This window comes from Cetorhinus maximus, chromosome 10 (genome assembly GCF_964194155.1).
Source record: "Cetorhinus maximus chromosome 10, sCetMax3.hap1.1, whole genome shotgun sequence".
In the NCBI taxonomy this organism is placed as follows: Eukaryota; Metazoa; Chordata; class Chondrichthyes; order Lamniformes; family Cetorhinidae; genus Cetorhinus; species Cetorhinus maximus.
The window spans coordinates 71,886,793-71,910,912 of record NC_135888.1 but is presented as its reverse complement, the minus strand read 5'-3'; the positions used below and the strand labels follow the sequence as shown (position 1 = coordinate 71,910,912).

General features: G+C 42.0%; 1 protein-coding gene across 4 annotated transcripts in view; it reads left to right on the top strand.

The window, feature by feature from the left end:
- The window catches only part of ttc1 (tetratricopeptide repeat domain 1), a 63,515-nt gene that overhangs the window by 19,611 nt on the left and 19,784 nt on the right, over window positions 1–24,120 (top strand). For all 4 annotated transcript variants that reach the window (XM_078550610.1, XM_078550611.1, XM_078550609.1 and 1 more), the window contains exon 6: window positions 17–165. In XM_078550610.1, coding sequence (XP_078406736.1) covers window positions 17–165 — 149 coding nt within the window. The remainder of the gene's footprint in view (window positions 1–16; window positions 166–24,120) is intronic.

Genomic DNA, 24,120 nt, shown 5'->3' with positions numbered 1-24,120 from the left:
TTTTTTCAATTTGTAGCAATTGAGTTAAATCCTAATTACATCCGTGCTATACTGAGAAGGGCAGAGCTATATGAGAAAACTGAAAAACTTGAAGAAGCTCTGCAGGACTATAAAACTATTATAGAAAAAGATCCATCAGTAGGACAAGCCAGAGAAGCCTGTATGGTAAGTACGATATAAATTAATTTGTGTTGTACACAGAGAATGAAATAATCAGTTGCAATCAATAATCAGACCTTTCATTGTATCTTAGAATAACCTAGCAAATAGCGATTGGTTTGTCAGTTCACAGTTGCTTCATACTGTGGCTACACTAGAAACATTGTGTTCATCCTCTTTTTTTTAAATCTTAGAACACTTCTGTTGACAAGGAGGGTAAATAATCTGCTCTTATGCCCCTCCTGAGTGTGGGGAAATGCATGAGATAGGGGAATGCTCTTTATGTTCATATAATAGTTTGATCAAAATTAGGAGCCGCTTGTTTGGAGGAATACGGGTATGAATCTGCATCCTTTCTCTTTGCAACATACAGAGTAGCACCAATGCTTAATGCCGCCCTTAATTCTTTTATTTTATATGAGTGATCCAAAGATTGAGTAATCAGTTTCTCACACATTGGTACTTGAGTCTGAGCCTGGGGTCTTGAGAGAAGATGCTTAGATTTAATGTAATGAATTAAGCACTGACAGGTCAAATTTCTATAAAGGTGACTGCACTATGTTAACTACATGTTTTTACCATTCTACATTTGACTGATACAGTGCAGACATCAGAAATGGGTTTTATACTGGACTTGGAATTAGAAACTTCTAATAAGATTTTAGAAAGTTTGGAATATATTGGACTGGTTTGAAATGATGTGCTATTCTGTGATTGCTGATTTCAGGGCTTTTGCTGAATCCTTATTCTGTAGTCAGCATTGTAATTTTAATTGGAAGTTTATAAGTTTAAGCTTCAGTAGTTCCATCAGCGAGGGCTTTTTGGCTCTTTCTTGAGGGAAATTTTGCATAAATTTTCTGTAATTTTGTTTAGTTCAATTCCTTGCCACAGTAAGCTTTTGTTCATCACTGAATATAATTTCTTCAGTAATTTGGTTGAGATATGCTGCAGCTTTCATAACTTACTATTGTATGGATGTTCTCTCTTCAACCCCTAAATGTATTCTCATCTGGCCAAAGATCCTTTGCATCTATCATTTACATGGGTGCGGGGATACCAAAAACAACCAAAGAACCCTGCAAAGCAGGACCTTACTATCATTTTGTGGATGTGTTTCCTGCCTGGTAGCTGGTCAAATTGACAACCTACCAGGTCGGAGAGAAAACCAACAGCAGAAATCTGAAGCTGGGTGGAATTCCTGGGGAGGGCAATCGAAGGAGGAAAAGAGAGGGTATAGAGGTGAGTTATGGAGGTTTGGGGTGGAAAGCGAGCCAAAATTGGCAGAAGGGAGACTAAAGGTTTCGTTGAGGGACTAGGGGAAGCAACCTCCCTTGCCCACAAGGAGTACTAAAAATTTGGCCTGTGGAACCAGCAGCACAGCTGGGTTTTGTGACTTCTGAGAAACTTGCATAGCAGCAGAGAGTTTTAAATCAGACTCCCTATTGCATTGTGGTGGTCCAATTTAAATATACTAATAAGGTGAAGTGCTTCTCCACAGTGGATTTTCGGGCATCACACCATCTGCCAGCTAAAAGGGCAATGTGAGTGTCACATTTCATGCATTTGGCGGTTTAACCCACTGTCGTATAGGTATTAATATCAAGGCTTTATATCTGTAGGTTACTGAGAGGTATACCTAGATCATTAGATAACTAATACTATCTAGAGTTACTTACAGAGCATTGTAAACTTATGAGTACTAAGATAGTTATAAGATTTTTTTTTAATTAAAAAAAAACAACTTTGAGTGTATTTGAGAAAGTGTCTACACTTGGAGCAAACCAAATGTACGCTGTACTGAAAGTTGTGTTTTAATGGAAGCATTAATAAAAATTAGTTTTAAAATCTAAAATTAATGTTATGGATATTGGGTTTGTAAAATTCCCACTCTGAAATTTTTCTAGGTTGAGTTGATTTTCTTCTTTTTTGTATGTTTCAAGCTCTCACTAATTTTATCCAGAGATTGTGTTTATAGTATTTTAAAGTCTTAGTGTTTGGAAATGCGTTATTTGTTTTTGTGCAATCTGCAATGATGTTTTTTTTTCTCAAGCTTCTCTTTCATTTATCATTTTTACCAAATTATGTGGGAAGTTTGCTGTGAGGAGAAAATTGTAGGTGTGACTTAGCCCTATCTCTCCTCAGTACAAAATTTTGGTATATCACATTTTAAAGTAAAAAATTGGGTTGTTGGCTAAGCTAATGACATCGCCCTTGGGACAATCAACAAACTCCACGAGAATGCCTGCTTTTCATTTTAAATTTACAAGTCTGTTTATTTCTACATTATACTAAAGTCTGAGCATTATATATACAAGCCAAATACTGTGGCTACTGGAAATTTGAAATAAAGCAGAAAATGCTGGAAATATTCAGGTCTTGCAGCACCTGTGGAGAGAAATAGTTAACGCTTCAGGCTGATGACTCAGTTCTGCTGGAAGGTCATCAAATGAAACTGTAACGCTTTTTCTCTCCATAGATGCTGCTAGGCTTGCTTGAGTATTTCCAGCATTTTCTGAGTTTTTCTACAGACATGCATATTTCTCTGTGCAGGAATAAAGTGTTATATCCTGCATGTAAGATTATGTAAGTGAGGAAAAATGCACCAGCAATGTATGCGCTGAAAATAAATCTATATCTATCCCTTGCAAACCCTGTACAGATTTCTGGAAAAAAAGATTGAAAAAAATACTCCATTTGTCATCCTATGCGATAAGTGTTATTTGCAATAAAGGAGTCAAAAACGTTAGGACAACAAAACTTCACTTCCAGAAACAAAGTCCAACTTCTAGTAATATAATTAGTATATCTACCTACATTTCCATCAAAAAAAAGCAAGCCCTTCAGTTTTTGGCTGTGAAGTACTAGAAACTTCTAGTACGAGTTCTTAATGACACTGCAATGCTTGATATCTGTAATTATAGGCTTTGGCCTCTGAGTGGCACTGTGTTGTCACCACAGATTGCTCAAATTGCTTTGCGAAAAATATTTCCAACCACAAATTTTGTTGCCAGTAATTGAAATTTCAAATATCTAAAACAAGGATTTAACGAGATGAAAAAAATTGTTAATTTCACAACTTGAGGTTATTTATTATCTTGTCTTGTAATCCCTTCAGTAAAGTTTTTATTTAAACTGTCAGCGTTTGCCGTCATTAACCTGTGAAACTGACAGCAACTTCTGGCATCCACATGTGCAAAGTTAAATGTGGAAACCCAGAAGTTGCTGTCAGTGATTCTCTGCTCTTTCATGGAGCACACTGATAAAGTCCCCACAGATGGCAGTCTTTTAGAAATCAGTGAACTGATGGGAATTTCCTCTTTTACACTGTAATATCACTGTTAAAACTCCTGATTAAGTTATACTTTGTTCATAAGGTGTATCTGGATTTTTAAGTGTATTAAGCTGAACCACTGCTTTGCCCCAGAAACTAATGTTATATTTGCCTGTTATGACAAATCTTTCCATTATAAGAAACACTCCATGATTTAAATATTTTTAAAAATTTGTTGAATAGTTCCACTTCTAATGTTTATTTCCTTATTTCTATCTGCAAATTTATATAAAAAGCAAAGGGTAATCAGTCCATTTTACTTCCTGATTTGTTTGCTGTTAGAATTCTTCAGTGTAATTGACTGCTTAGCCTGCTTAATGGTATCACTGCTTGGAGACTTGGAGATCCCCTTGACATGACACCAGATTCAAATTAATGTTGGAAAAGGGAAAATACACATCAAGCGCTGTTGTTTCACTGCTGACCATGAAATCCAGGCCAATAATTTTGCCTAGAGCTATTAAGTTGGGAGATGGATTTAGCTTATGCAGTCTGAACACATTCAGAGCTCTTCATTTTCCAAGGATGGATCAGTCCATGCTTTGTTTTAGAATTTTCTTCTAATTTCTAGCAGTTCTTGCTGAGTATTTCAAAATGATTTGAAGAAAAGCTTCAGAACAAATTTCAATAGCTTTATTCATGAAATGTTTTTAGTTGTTTTAAGTGTTTGGGAATATAATTACCCATCTTTTATAACTTGTGTATTCTACATTCAGAAAGCACATTACCATGAGAAAAACACAACTTAATTTTAAATTTTTCAAAGAAGTTGAATTTTGAAACCAATTGATCATCTCAGCTCTTTTATTGACTGTTAGAAAAGGTAAATACTCTAATTGCTTATGCATGAAAGCCATGCTGACAGTGAAAAAAGTGGTGTCTTTCCTCATTCTAATTTGATTTTTTAATAAACATTGAATTTTCAAAGCAGCTAAAGCCTCTTAGAGAAAATATATGAAAAGGAAGATAGCAAGAAGTGGGTGAAGATGCAAAACAGGGTAAGGGGGCTTATGCCATCTTTAACTTTTTCCCCATCAGGGAAAATGTCAAATGTGCAAAGCAGAGAGAGAGAGAGCTAAGTTTGGGTTGGCTCAGGCAGGAGATTAGGAGGGTAAATGAGTTCTGGAGTTAGCTGAAAGAGGAAGAAACAGGAATAGTGATGAGATCAAGGAGAGAGTGATGAACAGTTGAAGTGAGAGAGTGTGTGCCTGAAGCAAGACAGAGGAAAAACACAAGTGATTGTGGAAGAGGGAGGGAAAGGAGCCACTGAAGGTCATATTTACTCACCCACCCAAAATGTGGCCTACAGCCATTGATGGCTCCCTTTCTGCCACACCTTCTATTGCTCCTGAAAGGGAAGAAGAAAATCACAGAAATAGAAAAGGGCAAAGAGTAATGAAAAGAACTGGGGAGTGAGAAAAAGTTGCTGATGTGGACAGACATAGCAATAGCAATGTAAATACAGCAGACTGGTGAGAGACAATGAGCTGGATTGGACTATGGGGCAGGAAATGAAAGTTGGGACCACTTGTAGGTCGCAAACCTGCCCCCTGAGGAGACAGTAATGGGCCCCATGTTTCGTGGTGGTGATTACTTAATTGACATGGAGGACTGATTAATGGTCACAGGAGTTTGGAGGTGGGCCAACTCTAGTGCTTCCCTGGTTTAAGCTCACCACTGCAGCCATTACTGTGGCCTTTCTAAAGCTATTACTGGAGCAGCTGTCATTGACCATAGAGGACAAGAGTGCCTTCTCATGCTCTCTTTTGTCCTTGCGGAGAAATAGGCACATAATGCCAGAGAAAGGGCCCAAACAGTTGGCACCGTCCCCTGCCTGCAGATAATCATGTTCATGGAGGATAGAACGATGGAAATTGCCAGGATTGCAGACCAGGAGGAAGTCAACTTGGCAAAGTGCTCATTATCGGGGGGTGCATTGCACTTTTTAAAAATTCATTCACGGGATGTGAGCTTCACTGGCTGGGCCAGCATTTATTGCCCATCCCTAGTTGCCCTTGAGAAGGTGGTGGTGAGCTGCTGCCTTGAGCTGTTGCAGCCCCCATGTAGGTACACCCACAGTGCTGTTAGGCAGGAAGCTCCAGGTTTTTACCCAGCAACGGTGAAGGAACAGCGATATATTTCCAAGATAGGGCGGTAAGTGACTTGGAGGGGAACTTCCAGGTGGTGGTGTTCCCATCTATCTGCTGCCCTTGTCCTTCTCGGTGGCAATGGCTGTGGGTTTGGAAGGTGCTGTCGAAGGAGCCTTGGTGAATTCCTGCAGTGCATCATGAAGATGGTGTGCACTGCTGCTACTGTGTGTCGGTGGTGGAGGGAGTGAATGTTTGTGGATGTGGTGCCAATCAAGTGGACTGCTTTGTCCTGGACGGTGTCCAGCTTCTTGAGTGTTGTGGGAGCTGCACTCATCCAGGCAAGTGGGGAGTATCCCATCACATTCCTGACTTGTGCCTTGTAGATGGTGGACAGGCTTTGGGGAGTCAGGAAGTGAGTTACTCGTCGCACGATTCCTAGCCTCTGACCCTGCTCCAGTAGCCACAGTATTTATATGGCTAGTCCAGTTCAGTTTCTGGTCAATGGTAACCCCCAGGATGTTGATAGTGGGGGATTCAGTGATGGTAAGCCACTTAACGTCAAGGGGTGATGGTTTGATTCTCTCTTGTTGGAGATGGTCATTGCCTGACACTTGTGTGGCGTGAATGTTACTTGCCACTTGTCAGCCCAAGCCTGGATATTGCTCAGGTCTTGGTGCATTTGGACATGGACTGCTTCAGTACCTGAGGAGTCACGAACGGTGAACATTGTGCAATCACCAGCAAACATCCCCACTTCTGACCTTATGATGGAAGGATGGTCATTGATGAAGCAGCTGAAGATGGTTGGGCCTAGGACACTACCCTGAGGAACTCCTGCAGTGATGTCCTGGAGCTGAGATGACTGACCTCCAACAACCACAACCATCTTCCTTTGTGCTAGGTATGACTCCAACCAGCAGAGAGTTTTCACCCTGATTCCCATTGACTCCAGTTTTGCTAGGGCTCCTTGATGCCACACTCAGTCAAATGCCGTCTTGATGTCAAGGGCAGTCACACTCACCTCACCGTAGGAGTTCAGCTCTTTTGTCCATGTTTGAACCAAGGCTGTAATGAGGCCAGGAGCTGAGTAACCCTGGCGAAACCCAAACTGGGCATCAGTGAGCAGGTTATTGCTAAGCAAGTGCAGTTTGATAACACTGTTGATGACCTCAATGATCAAGAGTAGACGGACGGGGCAGTAATTGGCCGCGTTGGATTTGTCCTGCTTTTTGTGTACAGGACATACATGGGCAATTTTCCACATAGCCGGGTAGATGCCAGTGTTGTAGCTGTACTGGGACAGCTTGGTTAGGGGTGCGGCAAGTTCTGGAGCACAAGTCTTCAGTATTATTGCCGGAATGTTGTCAGGGCCCATAGCCTTTGCAGTATCCAGTGCCTTCAGCTGTTTCTTGATATCACGTGGAGTGAATCGAATTGGCTGAAGACTGGCATCTGTGATGCTGGGGACCTCTGGAGGAGGCCGAGATGGATCATCCACTCGGCACTCCTGGCTGAAGATTGTTACGAATGCTTCAGCCTTATCTTTTGCACTGCTGTGCTGGGCTCCTCCATCATTGAGGATGGGGATATTTGTGGAGCCTCCTCCTCCAGTGAGTTGTTTAATTGTCCACCACCATTCATGACTGGATGTGGCAGGACTGCAGAGCTTAGATCTGATCCATTGGTTGTGGGATCGCTTAGCTCTGTCTATCACTTGCTGCTTATGCAGTTTGGCACACAAGTAGTCCTATTTTATAGCTTCACCAGGTTGACACCTCATTTTTAGATATGCCTGGTGCTGCTCCTGGCATGCCTTCCTGCACTCTTCATTGAACCAGGTTGATCCCCTGGCTTGATAGTAATGGTAGAGTGGGGGATATGCCAGGCCATGAGGTTACAGATTGTGTTCAAGTACAGTTCTGCTGCTGCTGATGGCCCACAGCACCTCATGGATGCCCAGTCTTGAGTTGCTAGATCTGTTCGAAATCTATCCCATTTAGCACAGTGATAGAGCCACACAACACGATGGAGGGTATCCTCAATGTGAAGGCGGGACTTCATCTCCACAATGACTGTGTGGTGGTCACTCCTACCAATACTGTCATGGATAGATGCATCCGCGGCAGGCAGGTTGGTGAGGATGAGGTCAAGCATTTTTTTTTCTTGTTGGCTCCCTGACCACCTGCCGCAGACCCAGTCTAGCAGCTATGTAATTTAGGACTCGGCCAGCTCGGTCAGTAATGCTATCGAGCCACTCTTGGTGATGGACAATGAAGTCCCCCCGCCCAGAGTAAATTTTGTACCCTTGCCACCCTCAGTGCTTCCTCCAAGTGATGTTTAACATGGAGGAGCACTGATTCATCAGCTGAGGGAGAGAGTTATGTGGTAATCAGCAGGAGGTTTTCTTGCCCATGTTTGACCTGATGCCATGAGACATCATGGGGTCCGGAGTCGATGTTGAAGACTCCCAGGGTAACTTCCTCCTGACTGTATACCACTGTGCTGCCACCTCTGCTGGGTCTGTCCTTCCTCTGTGCAACAGCAAAGGAAAATTGCTTTAAATATATTGAAAATCTTCTCTGCGTGCACTTCCTGTCTGCAAAACCTGTTTCTTGTCACTTTTATAGTACTTTTGTATCAGGTTTTTCCATTCTAAATTTGTGCAAGCATTAAAAAAATTGCACCCACCATGTTAAGTGGTGATGCTGTAGCACCTCCTTTGTCCATCTTAGCTACTAAGCCTGCATTGCAGAGAAATTCTGCTTTTGAAATAATTTCAAGTTTTGCTACTTATCTGTAAATACTATCAAATGGAAGTGTCTCAAAACTATACTGGCAGAATGTAAGATTTTGAGGGAGGGACCAAATTGCCTTTGCCTAATTGCCTTGGTCTAATTATTCCTTGCTCTGTAACCCAGTTCACCAAAAGATTTGTTCTTGGCTCCCCATTTGCAATGCCACAGGAGATTATCTTGTATTATATAAATGCTTTTGGGGATTGTGCAGTACAAATTACATTGTTTAATATTCACTTGTGAGTTAGGCAACTAGTGTAACTTGGCTGCCCCTTAAACTGCTGTTCTCCAAAGTGTCATTTACATTAAAAAAAAACAAATAGATTGTTTCAGTTCGTAAAATTCAAACTGGAAATCATTTATAAAATGTCATCCCAGTTTTATGCATTTCAGCGTTATATAAAGCCAAACACAGTCCTTTCCTTTAAACCTCTTCCCATCCCACTCCTGGCTTGTCTTGCCTTTTTGCCACCCCCACGCCCTTGAAAACGATGGGGGGAAAAGATATGTTGTGGAGCAATTCTGTTGTGAAGAAGGTCATTAACCATACAGAGTTAACTCTACAGACAATTGCTTCTCCCTCTTCCCTCTACTTAGTTTCCTGAATGGAATGGCTGGCTTACAACCCTGGGATACCAGCAGCCCTCCAATAAATCACCCAGGGCCATTCTTCATGTGTCATTTTAGATTTTTTGTTACTTAACATGAGGTGGGATTAGAAACTCCATAGCTGAGTCCAATTGTATTTTCCATCAATATCCACTACAGACACTTAGTGCCAGGTGGGGCAGCACGGGTTGGGCTGTTGTTTCATTGATATTTACGAATGCAAACCCTAGTATTTATGTAGCTTTAGATGTGATGGCACAAAATGTAGTGATTCTAGTGGCATCATAGCTGAGATCAACTAACTAGGTACAGACTAGGATTCTAATCAGTCACTTTTGGCCTGTGTGGTAATGTCACATGCCTATATCAACCATTCAAAACAGGAGTGTCTTTTTACTCTGGTCTCGCCATTCTATAATAACTTTTCTGTGGCTCAAATGCTTATCCACCCTATATTGAAACTTGAAATGATCCTAAAGACTGCCTGTTTGGAGAGGAAAATGTCTCTACTACACCAATAAAGTGTACTCAAGAACCAGTTTGCCATTAATTCACAACTTATCTTTATCATGCTGGTTAAATGTCTGGCAGAGTATTCATTGTACTCCAGTGAGCTAAAATGTCTTCTAATTTTAGAGGAGAGTGAATTTAACAATTGCTGCAGCATGAAAAATGAGATCATTTTGAGAATGGCACACAGTGCAGGACATTGTTCTTCAGTTCACCAAGATGCTAGGCTGAACTCGGTGAAGGATCTCACAGTATCATTTGTAAACTTTCTCTTTGTAACTTAGGTGGACAGAATAAAATTTTAGTTGAACTTTATAAACCAATGAAGATTTTCCATTTGTTTTTTTAACTACAATTACTTTCAGCCATAAATGTGGCTTTGTGAACAGTGCAAATGAAATGTTATTGTGACAATGGTACTTCATATGGTTTTTCCATGAGTGAGAGAACATCTATGATGTGGTATGTCAGGCTGTTTGTTTCTCTTGTGAATAAGACTTGCAATATCTGTGGCTTTAGTAAGTCGTGTTATATGTTGTAATGTTTGCAGAGCAGTGTTTGAAGCAATCCTAATTTCTCTATTTTAACAATTTGCATATAAGCTTCCCTTGCCATTGCATTGCAAAAAAAAATTAAACTTCAGAAACATTATTGGACAGAAGATTAAATGCTGAACATACAAATGTCATATCCTTGCAAATCAGAATTTCCCAATTTGTGGTGTTTGCCAGTATTTCAGTTATAGTCGAAAGCACTTTTAGCCAAGTTATGTTATTCCTTGTGCAAAATGCTGGTTCTGTAGTTTACACCAGGGGTTCTGAAATGGGGGATCCACAAGAAGGCTTCAAGGGGGCATCCAAAAATTAACTAGAGAATGTGTAGGATGTCGGCCAAGTGAAATATGCCCATGCCTCTCATGAATTTTTAACCCATGCTTGAACAACACGACCATTTGATAAGCCAGTGGCCAGTATCTGAACTTTGCTGCTCATGCAGAGGCACGAATACCCGGAGCTGCAACACAAACTACACCCCATGCTCAAGCTTCTGGCGTTCATTTCCCTCACCCAGACTGGGCTGGCAGCCAAGCGTCACCTTGTGCCACTGGAACCCTGAAATAGTGGGTAGGCAGAAAAGGAGAATCACTGGACCCAGGAAGCAATAACATGTACATTTTCTTGTTGAAAACATCTCCCAAGCCTTGACAGAATTGTTGTTCAGTACCAGTAACAAGTTTCACATTAGGTATGTAAAATAAAAGTAATAAATATGTTTCATTGTACAACTAATTTTTTGTATAGGAAAAATACTACCGTGTATTGTGGAATTGTTATAAGGGAGGGGGTTGAGAACCCATGGTTTACATAGTAACATTGACTGTGTGTATCATGGTGTACCATCATCACTCCAAAGCTGTTGTCAGATTTTATTGTACATTTTAATATTCTTTTAAAAAAATTATGCAGGCTTTTATTTAACTCCTTGACCAATATAGGTGACCTTTTGCCAGCGTATTACCATATTACCACTTTTGGTAATATGGTAATCATATGAATCATTACCACTAATGGTATTTTAATATATAGAAATAAAAGTACAATTGAAAATGGCACAGTTTTTATTAGTAAACTCATTGCTTTTCCTGAAAGCACTTACATTTATATAGCACCTTTAATGAGGAAAAGTGTCTCAAGTTTCACAAATAGATGAAAGTGGTCCCTAAGCACCAGCGTTCCCTCAGATTTTTCTTTTGTACTGTGGCATCCTTTTAAGGTTGCTGTGCACACACGCATCTTAAAGGGAACATTGGTTGTACACAGTCTGTTCATTGCAATGCAGGCCTTGCTGCAATACTGCTTACAGGAAACATTGCCGTGCAGGAAGGGAGAGATTATGGGCTAGCCTAAAGCTTGGTAGGCAATAGATGTAGAGAGAATCCTCGATTTGGAGTTCGAAGAGTAGCAGTGAGGTGTGCGAAAGTCCTGCCAACAATGATTCGGTGAGGGAAGGGTCGGAGTTAGATGAGTGTAATATTTGGGAAAGAATGTAAGGTTCTAAGAGAGTTGAGAGATATAGTGACACATAGTCATGAAAGGGTTTGTAGATTAAAAGGATTTTAAATGTGATGCCTTGGGAGCCTTGGAGCTGGTGCAGTTTAGTGTGGATGGAGGTGATGGGAGAGCGAGACTTTGCAGAGTAAGAAATGTATAGAATTTTAGGCGGGATGACATTTGAGAGGATGGAGGAAGGCTGGCAAGGAGAGTGCTAGAATAGTCAAATCTGAGGGTCACTAAAGTGTGGGTAAAGGTTTCTATTGCCTGGCATAGAGTTAGGCACTGTTGTGGAGATTGGCCTATTGGTGTTTAAAGTTCAACTTGGAATCAAGCAGAATATCAAGATTGCATATGGTCAGATTTAGCTTGTGTGTAGGGCTGGGGGAGGGATGGAATCAATGGCAAGGGATCAGGGTTTATGGTTGTGACCTAAGATATTGGTTTCATCTTTTTCCATGTTGAACTGAAAGAAGTTGCAACTCATTCAAACCTTTGTGCTAGGGAGCCTGACAACACTAATCTAGTCAAGGGCTTAGAAGGGCCAGCGATATTATCAGTGTGTATGTGAAAATTGAGGCTATATCTGCAAATGATTTCATGAAGTGGCCGCATATAGCTTAGAGGCTGAGAAATTGAGGAAATCTGGGAATGATTGATGTTGAGGAGCGGTAATGGTGTTTTGTGGAAAAGCTGTTGCTGGGGATGTGCTGGTTATATTCGGATAGGAAGGAATAGTTTGGGGAGGGTGGTCTGATCAACTGTATTTATGCTGCACAAGTGGTCAAAAAAGGATGAAGCGTCACAGCGAGGGAAGATGTAATTCATGCCTTTAGCTCAATGTTGCTAAACTAATGGAATTAGATTGGGGGATTTAAACTAACAATTCAGGGAGTGGCCCTGTAAAAGTTTCTATTGTCTGGCATAGAGTCAGGCAATGTTGTGGAGATTGGCCTATTGGCAGTGGCTTACATATGGTATTTAAAGTTCAACTTGGAATTAAACAGAATATCCAGATTGCATATTGAGGCAGGAGAAATAGTGGAGGTATTAAATGAGTACTTTGCATTGTCTTTACAAAGGAAGAAGATGCTACCCAGACCAAAGTGAGAGAAGAGGTAACTAGTACACTGGAAGAATTTGCAACTTAGGTGGAGGAGAAGTTAGAAAAGCTATCTTTACGTAAAATAGATAAATTACCAGGACAGGATGAGATGCTTCCAAAGGTACTGAGGGAAGTGAGAGTGGAAATTGCAGAGGCACTAGTGATAATCTTTCAGTCTTCCTTAGACACAGGGGTGGAGCCAGAGGACTGGAGAATTGCGAATGTTACACTCTTGTTCAAAAAGGGGGGCAAGGATAAAGCCAGCAAACACAGGCCAGTCAGTTTGACTTCAGAGGGAGGGAAACTTCTGGAAACTATAGTTTGGGACAAAATCAATCGTCACTTGGATAGAAAAGTGAAGGATAAGTAAGGAAGGCCAGCATGGATTCATTAAGGGAAAATCATGTTTAACTAACTTGGAGTGTTTTGAGGAGGTAACAGAAGTTTGTTAATGCTGTTGATGTGTATATGGATTTTCAAAAATCACGCGATACAGTGCCATATAGACTGTGAGCAAAATTCTAGCTAATAGAATAAATGGGAAAGCAGACACTTGGATAAGAAATTGGCTGAGTGACAGGAAATAGTGTCATGATAAATGGTTGTTTTTCACATAGGAGAAAGGTTTGTAATGGAGTTCCCCAGGGGTCAGTGTTGGGACCCTTGCTCTTCCTGATATATGTTAATGACCTAGACAGTGTTGTTCAGGGCATGATTTCAAAATTTGCAGATGGTACAAAGATTGGAAATGTTGTCAGCTGTGATGAGCATAGTTTTGAACTTCAAAAGAACATGTTGGTGGATTGGGCAAACAAGTGGCAGCTGAAGTTTAATAAAGGGAGGTGTGAGGTGATTCATTTTGGCAGGAAGAATATGGAGATACAGTACAAAATAAAGTGAGAAACCCTAAAGGAGGTGCAGGAACAGAGGGATCTTGGTGCATATGTATATAAGTCATTGAAGATGGTAGGGCATGTTGAGAGAGCAGTTAATAAAGCATATAGTATCTTAGACTTTACTAATAGGGGCATTGAACACAAGAGTAAGGAGGTCATGTTGAACTTGTACAAGATACTAGTTGGGCCTCATCTGGAGCACTGCATTCAGTTCTGGGTGCCATACTTGAGGAATTATGTGAAAACATTGGAGAGAGTATAGAGGAGATTCACTAGAATGAAACTAGGGATAATGAACTGTAACTATGAAGATAGATTGGAGAGGTTGGGACTCTTTTCCTTGAAGAAAAGACTGAGAGGAGACTTGATTGAGGTATTCAAGATCCTGAGTGGTATGAACAGGGTAAATAGTGAGAAACTGTTCCCACTCGAGAGCATCAAGAACTAGAGGGCACAGATTCAAAATAATTGGCAAAAAGAGTAAAAGTGATGTAGGGAAATTTTTTTTACCCAGAGGGTGGTTGGAATCTGGATTGAACTTCCTGAGAAAATGGTGGAGGCAGGTTCGATTGAGGTATTCAAAAGGGAATTAGATTGCTATCTGAAAAGAATGTGCAGGGTTATGGGGATAAGGCAGGGGAGTGGGATGAGGTAGAATGCTCTTTCAGAGAGCCAATGCAGACTTCATAGGCCAAATGACCACCACCTGCACTGTAAAGATTCTGTGATGCTGCTGAGGTGGAAAAAGGCGGTTTGAGTGATTGCACAGATATGTAGTCAGAACCTGATCTTGGGGTCAAATATGACATGCTGTGAACTGCCTGATTCGCCTTCAGACAGTTGCCATGGAGAGAGATGGCATTGGCAGTTAGGGAATGGAGGTTGTAGTAGGTAACTGGAGAAAATTGCTGCTTAATAAGTACTGGATGTCAAGCAAGCAGTTTGATAATTTAGTGATAGAGGAGTCAAGAGAGGTGATGATGAGGTAAAGCTGAGTGTTGTCAGCGTATATGTGAGAAGCGACATTGCATTTTCGGATGATATTGCGGAAGGTGGGCAATGGATGTGATATAGATGAGAAATAGGAAGGGGCCAAGGGTGTGTTTTGGGGACAAACAGAGGAAGAGAAACCATTTCAGGCGACACACTGGATACAATTAGTTAGATAAGAATGGAACCAGATGAGCACAGTCCTACCCAGATGGGCCATAGTGAAGAGGCATTGGAGTCGGATGGTGAGATCAGTATTGACCACAGAATCGGCAATCCAATTGGAGGGATTCAAATGTGAAATTCAGGGAAAGATGGGCACGAATTTGGGAGGTGATAACACGTTCAAGAACTCTGAAGAGGAAAGGGAGATGGAAGATGGGATGGTAGTTTGCAAGGACAGTGGGGGTCAATAATGCATTTTCTGAGTGGGTTGCTGAGAGATTGTGAAGAGAGGGAGACAGTACTCAAGAAGGAACTGTTAACAATATCAGCCAACATGAGGGTTGGAAGGGAAGTTACGTGGTTAGCAGTTTACCGTGAATAGATCAAGGGAATAGGTAGTGGATTTCATATACAACCTGAACTTGGAGAGAGCATGAAGGGGGATAGGAGAGAAAGTAGTGAATGATGTGGGTTCAGAATAAATGGGCCAAGAATAAATCTAGTGAACCTTTGCACCCAATCAAAGGCAAATACATCGTGCCTTAGGTAAACAGATCAAAACCATACACAGTACTCTAGGTGTGGTCTTAACAAAGCCCTGTACAATTGCAGCAAGACTCCCTTACTCTTATTATGCTCCAACCCTCTCTCAGTAGAGACTAACATATCATTTGCCTTCCAAGTTGCTTGCTGCACCTGTATATTAACTTTGTGATTCATGTACATGAACCTACAAATCCATCTGTATACCAACATTTACGAGGCTCATATTTAAAAAGGTATTCTACTTTACTGCTTTGGCTTCCTTTTTTTCAAGCACAGTTCTCCCATCTTGAGAAACAGTCATTACACTGCCTCAAAATAACTCACCTCAACCTATCCATCTTCTCCAAAGTTCATCTCTCAATATCCATTTCCCCTCCAATGGCCCTTGATCATCCTTCTGCCTCCCAGCTCAGTGGTCACTCGTAATTATCCCTAATTGGCCCTACTCTTTTTTTAAACCACCCTTTTATTATTTATATGCTTATGGAAAACCTTGGTGTTCCCTTGTATGGAAGCTGTCAGTCTCTTTCATGCTCTGTCATTGCTTTTCTTATTAGTTTTTTCACTTCCCCTCTGGTTCTTTTATACTCAGCCTGATTCTCCATTGAATTTTCCACCTGATATCTGTTGTATGTGAATTCTTCCTTTTCATCTTCACCTCTCTTCATCTTCATTCCCCAGAACCAGGTCCAACAGTGCCTAACCTCTTGTTGGACCGGAAACATAATGCTGCAGAAAATTATTTTGAACACGCTCCAGGAACTCTCGCCCCTCTTGTTCATTTTGCATTATTCCTATCCCAGTTTATATCCAGATAACTGAAGTCCCCCATCATAATTACTGTATAATTCTTGCACCTCTCTGCAATTTCTTTGCAAATTTGTTTCACTACACCCCTTCTGCTAGTTGGCGGTATATATACTACACTGACCAATGTTATTGCACCTTATCATTCATTCTAGCCAGAGAGATTCCGTCCTTGAGCCCGCTGGAATACCCCCTCTCTCCAGTACTACAGTGCCATCTTTTAATCACTACTGCCACTACCGCCCCTCCCATCGCCCCTTTTCCTTTCCTGTCTCTCTTAAATACCTTGTACCCAGGGATAATTAGCACCCAGTCCTGCCCTCCTTTGAGCCAGGTATATGTTATAGCAATAATATCATAATTCCATTTGTCAGCCTGTATCTGTAGCTCACCAATCTAATTAACTATACTCTGTGCATTCACATACATGTGCATTAACCCTGATTTAAGCTTTTTTACTTTCTCCCTTTATCTGACCCCATCTAATGACTTCTATTGCTTACTCTAATTCTAACAAACTCTCCAAGTATTCTTTTTACCTTGAAACTACTCTGATATTATTCTCCTTATCACTTAATACTTCTGTACTTCCCACTGCCAGTTTTTCTCCTCTCCACTCTGAGTTTCCCCTCAGGTTCCCATCCCCCTGCCAATCTAATTTAAAACCTCCCCAAGAGCACTAGCAAACATCCCTGCGAGGACAATAGTCCCAGTCCTGTTAAGGTGTAACCTGTTGTCCTTGTGCAGGTCCCACCTGCCCCAAAACCGGTCCCAATGCCTCAAAAATCTAAAGCCCTCCCTTCTACTCCATTTCTCCAGCCACGTGTTGAACTGCTCAATCTTCTTATTATGTTCGCTAGCATGTGGCAATGGGAGTGATTCTGAGCTTACTGCTCCTGAGATCCTACTTTTTTATTCAGGACCTCATCCCTTTTCCTACCATTGGTCCCAATGTGGATCACAACCTCTGGCTGTTCACGCTCCCATAAAAGAATATCCTGCAGCCACTCTGTGAGATCCTTGACCCTGGCACCAGGGAGGCAACATACCGTCCTGGAGTCATGTCTACGGCTGCAGAAATGCCAGTCTGCTCCTCTAACTGTGGAATCCCCTACCACTATAGTGCTTCCACTCTTCTTCCTCCCCTCCTGTGCAGCTGAGTCACCCGTGGTACCACAAACTTGGCTCTTGCTACAGTCCTCTGAGGAACCATCTCGCTCACCAGTATCCAAAATGGAAAAGCAGTTAGAGAGTGAGGTAGCCTCAGGGATTCCTGCACTACCTGCCTGTTTCTCTTAGATAATCTGACAGTCACCCATTCCCCCTCTGCCTGTGTACTACTTCGATGCGGTGTGGTCAACTCTAACTGTGCTATCCACATAATCCTCAGCCTTGCGGATGCACCACAGTGACTCCAGCCATTGCTGGAATTCCGCAACCTGGAGCTCGGGTTTCTGTATCTGGTGACGCTTCCTGCAGATGCAGTCATCAAGGGCACTTTGTGCCTGCACGACTTCCCACATCCCGCAGGATGCATATTCCACATGGCCAAGCTGCGCTGACGAATCTTACACTTTTTATAAAGTGTTTACTATGGTATGGTATAATATATACCAATTATCACCCATTGGACTACTCTCGATCATTAGTAAATTGATGGAAGGAGTCATCAACAGTGCTTATCAAAGCAGCACTTGCTTAGCAATAACCTGCTTACCGATGATCAGGTTGGTTTCCGCCAGGGCCACTCAGCTCCTGACCCCATTACAGCCTTGGTTCAAACATGGACAAAAGAGCTGAACTCCAAAGGGGAGGTGAGAGTGACTGCCCTTGACATTAAGGCAGCATTTGATTGTGTGTGGCATCAGGGAGCCCTAGCAAAACGGGTCAATGAGAATCGAGGGTAAATCTCTCCACTGGCTAGTGGCATACCTAACACAAAAGATGATTTTATTTGTTGGACGTCAATTATCTCAGTTTCAGGAAACCTCAGGATAGTGTCCAAGGTCCAGCCACCTTCAGCTACTTCATCAATGACCTCCCTTCCGTCTTAAGGCCAGAAGTGGGAATGTTCGTTGATGACTGCACAATATTCACCATTCGCGACTCCTCAAGTACTGAAGCAGTCCATGTCCAAATGCAACAAGAACTGGGCAATATCCAGGCTTGGGCTGACAAGTGACAAGTAACATTCATGCTACATAAGTGCCAGGCAATGACCATTCCCAACAAGAGAGAATCTAACCATCTCCCCATGACATTCAGTGTCATTACCATCGCTGAATCCTCCAACTGTCAACATCTGGGGGTTACCATTGACCAGAAACTGAACTGGACTAGCCATATAAATACTGTGGCTGCAAAAGCAGGTCAGAGGCTCGGAATCCTGAGGCGAGTAACTCACCTCCTGACTCCCCAAAGCCTGTTCACTAACTACAAGGCACAAATCAGGAGTGTGATGGAATACTTTCCACTTCCCTGGATGAGTGCAGCTCCAACAACATTCAAGAAGCTTGGCACTATCCACAAATATTCAGTCCCACTACCACCAACGCACAGTGGCAGTAGTGTGTACCAACTACACAATGGACTTCAGGAACTCACCAAGCTTCCTTATATAGCACCTTCCAAACCCATGACCTTTACCATCTAGAAGGACAAGGGCAACAGACACATGCGAACACTGACATCTGAAAGCCCCCCTCCAAGCCACTCACCATCCTGAGTTGGAAATATATCACCGTTCTTTCACTGTCACTGGGTCAAAATCTTTAAACTCCCTCCCTAACAGCACTATGGGTGTACCTACACCACATGGACTTCAGCGGTTGAAGAAGGCAGCTCACCACCACCCTTTTGAGGGCAATTAGGGATGGGCAGTAAGTGCTGGCCTAACCAGCGATGCTGATATCCCATGAGCAAATAAAAAAATATGTAATAACTCAGCTGTCAGTTATGAATCGACTCCTCTGTGCCGAGTCCAGAAAGGCCTATACTTACCAACTAAACAACTTACAGGACTCCTATGACACCACTTTTAGATTTTATCCGTAAACTCCTGACACTCACTGTCTCTCTCTGCCTCTGTCTCTCTCTCTCTCTCTCTACCTCTGTCTCTCTCTCTCTTTCTCTCTCTCTCTGCCTCTGTCTTCCAGGTGGCAGTGTTTGCATGTGTCTGTTGCCCTTGTCCTTCTAGATGGTAAAGGTAATGCGATATGAAAGCAGGCCATTTAGCCCAATCAATCCACATTGGCATTTACCCTCCATAAGAGTAAATAGTTCTACAGACATTCACTCACACTGGAAGTGAATTCTACAACCTAATGATTTTTTAAAATATCCTTTCCAAAGCTTCAATACTGTACAGAGGGTACATTTCTTGGTGATTTCTGTTCACTCTGTGTATCAATTATTTGGCTGAATGTGGGTTTGTTAAAATTTGCCATAGATACCAAAGAGGGCAGTTAATTCTTCAGAGGACCAAAGTTTATTAAGGTTCCTTATAAGCTCACTAATACCTTGTGTGTTTTTTAATATCCCTCAAGACCAAACTTAGAATTCTGTTGGCTTTGTTTACAGCCTTAAAACCTGAAATGCTGCTTTTAATTTCATGACAGTCTCTGCCCCAAAGACCCACTGAGCCTACTTCCATTTAGCATATATTTACTGCTGTTATTTTATTAACCAAAATGCATCACTTCACACATAATGACATTGGATATTGTTACAATGTCCCCCAATTTGTTAACTTCCCAAACGGGATCCCAATTTTGTTATGCTCCCAAGTGAAGAGGAATGAACCGGCTCCCCCTCTTTATTCAAACCCCTTAGTTGGTCGCAACAAGGTAAATTTAAAAGGGATCCCTTTCCTCGTGGATACCTTTTCCCAGCCCAAATGTATTTTTTTTGAAGGAGCCAACTTAACCAGGCTTTCTTCAGTCAAAGAAAGAGTAAGATTATTTGCTACTAAAAACCCAAGAAAAATAATAAAACCACAACACACACACACATCAGAAATGAGAAGTTGAGTCCAAATAAAAGTTAAAGAAGATATATGAAACAGTCTTTGGCTTGTTTGTGAGGCGTAGATGGCGAAACATTGCAGCCGTTACATTGGCTGATTCCAGTAGAGCTGACTTTGGCAGGTTCCCAATTGGTTTGGAGACACTTGGCACAGCAGGATAGCTGAAGAAACTGTCCCATTTCCCTTTTTGGTTGTGGCTTCTGCCGAGCCTTGCCTTCAGCAACAGTGAGTGAGAGAGAGACTTTGCCTGCAGCTGGAGGGGTAAATAGTTGCTGCTTTTGCTGTCTCGCACAGCACCCCAGCTGTTTAACTGATTTTTCCCTGTGTATTCTGGAAGGGAAAAATCTATGACTCATCCAGAGTCCATGTTCTCTCAGGACAGATCCATCAGTATAATCCACATACGAATTTTCCAGAAAGTGGTTACTTTACATTATCAGCCATCTTTTGCTCCACGTTCTTGCTTGTATTTCTTTAAAAACACACAAGTCTTCCTTCAGAAGTTCAATATGCCCGTAAGCAATTCGTGGCTGTAATCAACTTTTCATGGCAATACTACTCGTCAACGTTTAGCCCATTCTGTTGTCACATCAGTACTGATCTTTTCTTTGCAACTTCTTTGATTTCCTGGCTAACTAGCTATGCCTTCTACTTTTGTATTATCCACAAATTTCAAAATCACTCCTGCTTAGCTTGTATCTACATTTTGTTTTATTCATTCATGGGATGTGGGCTTCACTGGATGGGCCAGCATTTATCACCCATCCCTAATGGCCCTTGAGAAGGTGGTGGTGAGTTGCATTCTTGAACCGCTGCAGCCCATGTGGTATAGGTACACCCACAGTGCTGTTAGCAAGGGATTTCCTGGATTTTGACCCAGCGACAGTGATATATTTCCAAGTCAGGATGGTAAGTGGCTCGGAGGGGAACTTCCAGGTGGTGGTGTTCCCATCTATCTGCTGCCCTTTTCCTCCTAGATGGTAGTGGTCGTGGCTTTGGAAGGTGCTGTCGAAGGAGCCTTGGTGAATTCCTACAGCGCCTCTTGTAGATGGTACACACTGCTGCTACTGTGCGTTGGTGGTGGCGGGAGTGAATGTTTGTGGATGTGGTGCCAATCAAGCGGGCTTGCTTTGTCCTGGACGGTGTTGTCTTCACTATATATAGTGAAGAAGGCATGCTGTTGAAACTTTTTGTCTTGCACTCATCAGGATAGATTCACAAGAATACCAAATCTCAAAGGGAACAATAATTTATACTGGGTGAGAAGAGGCTGGCTGATTGGTTGGCAAGTGGACTCTAATTGGTAGAGGCATTCCCATGGAGAATGCACCAGGGAACAGTTAACTGTCAGGCAGATCAACTCTGATCAAGGCATTACTATGGGGAATGAACAAGGGAATGGATGGTTCCCGCCCCCACCAAGCTTTTGTTTAATTGAAAAAGGCGCAATGCGTGGATATGTTCTTTCTGTTTTCAAAGGATAGGCCCCTGTGTCTGGATACATGTAGTTTCTAGCATGTGAACCACAGTGTGAGCCTGACAATCTTAAATTGGTTGTTGGTGTAATTCTTTGCACAATCAGGGTTGTTTAGTTAGTAAGTGTTGTCCAATCGCAGAATCAGATCTAATGTTGGACGCTATGTTCTGAGTTTGCAAGCATGGGCTGATTGAATATGGTCAGAACTTTGTCTGTTGTGAACAGCCAAAGGGACATGCTGTTTGATACAATCCATCAGTCGTTGGGATATAAGGCCTACATACCTGGCATCACAGTGGCACATCTCTCTGACCATGTACTCTCTGAAAGCAAGGAGTTTGTTCTTGCACATGGCTTCAATTTTGGTGTGCCTTCACCCCACATCAAACGGGATAAGGTATTTGCTGAGTTCAAACTGCTCTAAGCTATCTCAAGATGCTGATTCCTTTAAAGCACAGCTATTTGATTTAGCGCACATACTGCAGGATACCCAATTACTTGGCTAATTTTTACACGCAGCATGAATGCCTGGTAGCATTGCGAGACCTTAAAGCCAACAGAGACATACCTATCTGTAAGCCTGACAAAAGGACTGGAATAGTCATCCTTAACAAGTGTGACTATATCGCAAAAATGCACGCCGTTCTTAATGACGGGGTCAACTTAGTATCTGTTGGAACTGATGCTAAGCATGACCACATAGCCCTACTGGAAAGCAAGTTGAACATTTGTGAGAGTAATGAGCTGCCTGTATATGATTGGATTCGTCCTCACGGTTCACTGCATCCACATTTGTATGGGCTGCCCAAAACACACACAAGTGATGTCCCTTTATGTCCTATCTTATCTGTGGCTGGTTCTGGTTACAATCCCAGTTGAGTACGATACCCCTGGACAAGCCTGATCCCAGAGTGGAACCCAGCTTGATAGATCCTAACTTTTACTTGTTGTTTAGATACGTGGAGAGTAGCTTCTGAACAGAGGCACAGGAGTCAGTTGATGAACTTTTAACAAAAGAATAAAACATTTATTCAACAAGAAAATATTACAATACTCCTTCACCACAACTATACCTTTACAGATATATACAGATTTGTAAGGATAACGCAAGCTACAAAAACTATCTTATACTCTAATGTCCACAGTCTATGTAAACCTTTGGCACCCTGTGGTCAGACACGCCACACATCTGAAACCAAGTGACAGATGCCACATCAAACAGATGCTATCGATCTCTCCTCAATTTCCTTCAGACACTTATCATACCGTGAGCCAACCGGTCTCACTACACTCCGTCCTTCACACGAGGGTTTCTGATCTCCACACTCCAAGACCTCACCTTGGAATCTTCTCCCAAACCAACACTTTCCTCTCAGACATCTTCTGCAAGGGGTCACCTCCAGGGTTTCAAACTCTCCTGATGTTCCTCTTCCCTGTCTTCCATGCATTCAGCCTCCCCAATTCAACATTCACAGTACACCACTGCTTCACATGCTCATAGCAAAGAGTTACAGACCTTCACTTGTTTCTTTGGACCTTTTGCTTCTTGCAAGCCATTCTCGCTTTAAATCTGCTTTCTGCAGCTTTTGTCGCTTTCCAAGTCTGAAGCTTGGAACCTTTCTCCCTGCCCCTCACTCTTAAACTTTACTTAACAGGACCTTTTCCCAGGTTTCTGTCCTTCCTTTGATTAGAAGGTCTTCTTTGGACTTTCCTCTCTTCCACTCCCCTGGATTTTTGGGGCTTGTCTTAGCTTGGGACTGCTATGTCCCTTTGAGGCTGCTTCACAGCTGTCTTCAAACCAACTGAACAACCAACAACTTACAAAACAAACTGCTGTTTCTCTTTTTCTTTGTGTCCCTCTGTGGGAGGAACCTGTCTCTCTGGCCCTGTGTTGCTAGGCAACAGCCAGTTTTCTACTGTTGTGTTTGGTTAACTTCTCCTTAGGGGTCGTAAAACTCCTCATTAGAAATACAAAGACCTTTTTAAAGTGAAACTAAAACTCCGTTTAACCTTTCTTAACACAGATACAGAAATACAAATCAAACTTAAACTTGTTCCTAACACCCACAAAGACAAATATAACCTACTTAACATATCTCTATTTCCTAACATTCTACACAACATGAATTGGCCAAATGGTTAGGCGAGTTACTACAACCAGTTCTGAATAAGTTTTCTACCTACACGGTGAAGGAAAGACCATAGAGGACTTGTATATTGATAGCAATGACGTGTCCATGTTCTTGTTAAACATTGTTAGACTATTCACTAATATACTACTCAAGCCATAAGACATTTGTACCATGTCACTATGTCATGGCGATCTAGACATGCCATTATTATCTGAATCTCTTTTTACTGAACTTACTAACTCAGCAACTTGCGCAGTTGAGTTCAGTTTTAACAACACAATGTATACCCAAATAGACGGTGTTGCCATGGAATACCCGCTAGGCCCAGATCTCGCCAACATTTTTGTCGGTTTCCAGGAGAAACACATCTTCAATGGAATGATGCCTAACCCCCTACCCCTTGCCTATTTACAATGCGTAGATGACATGTTTG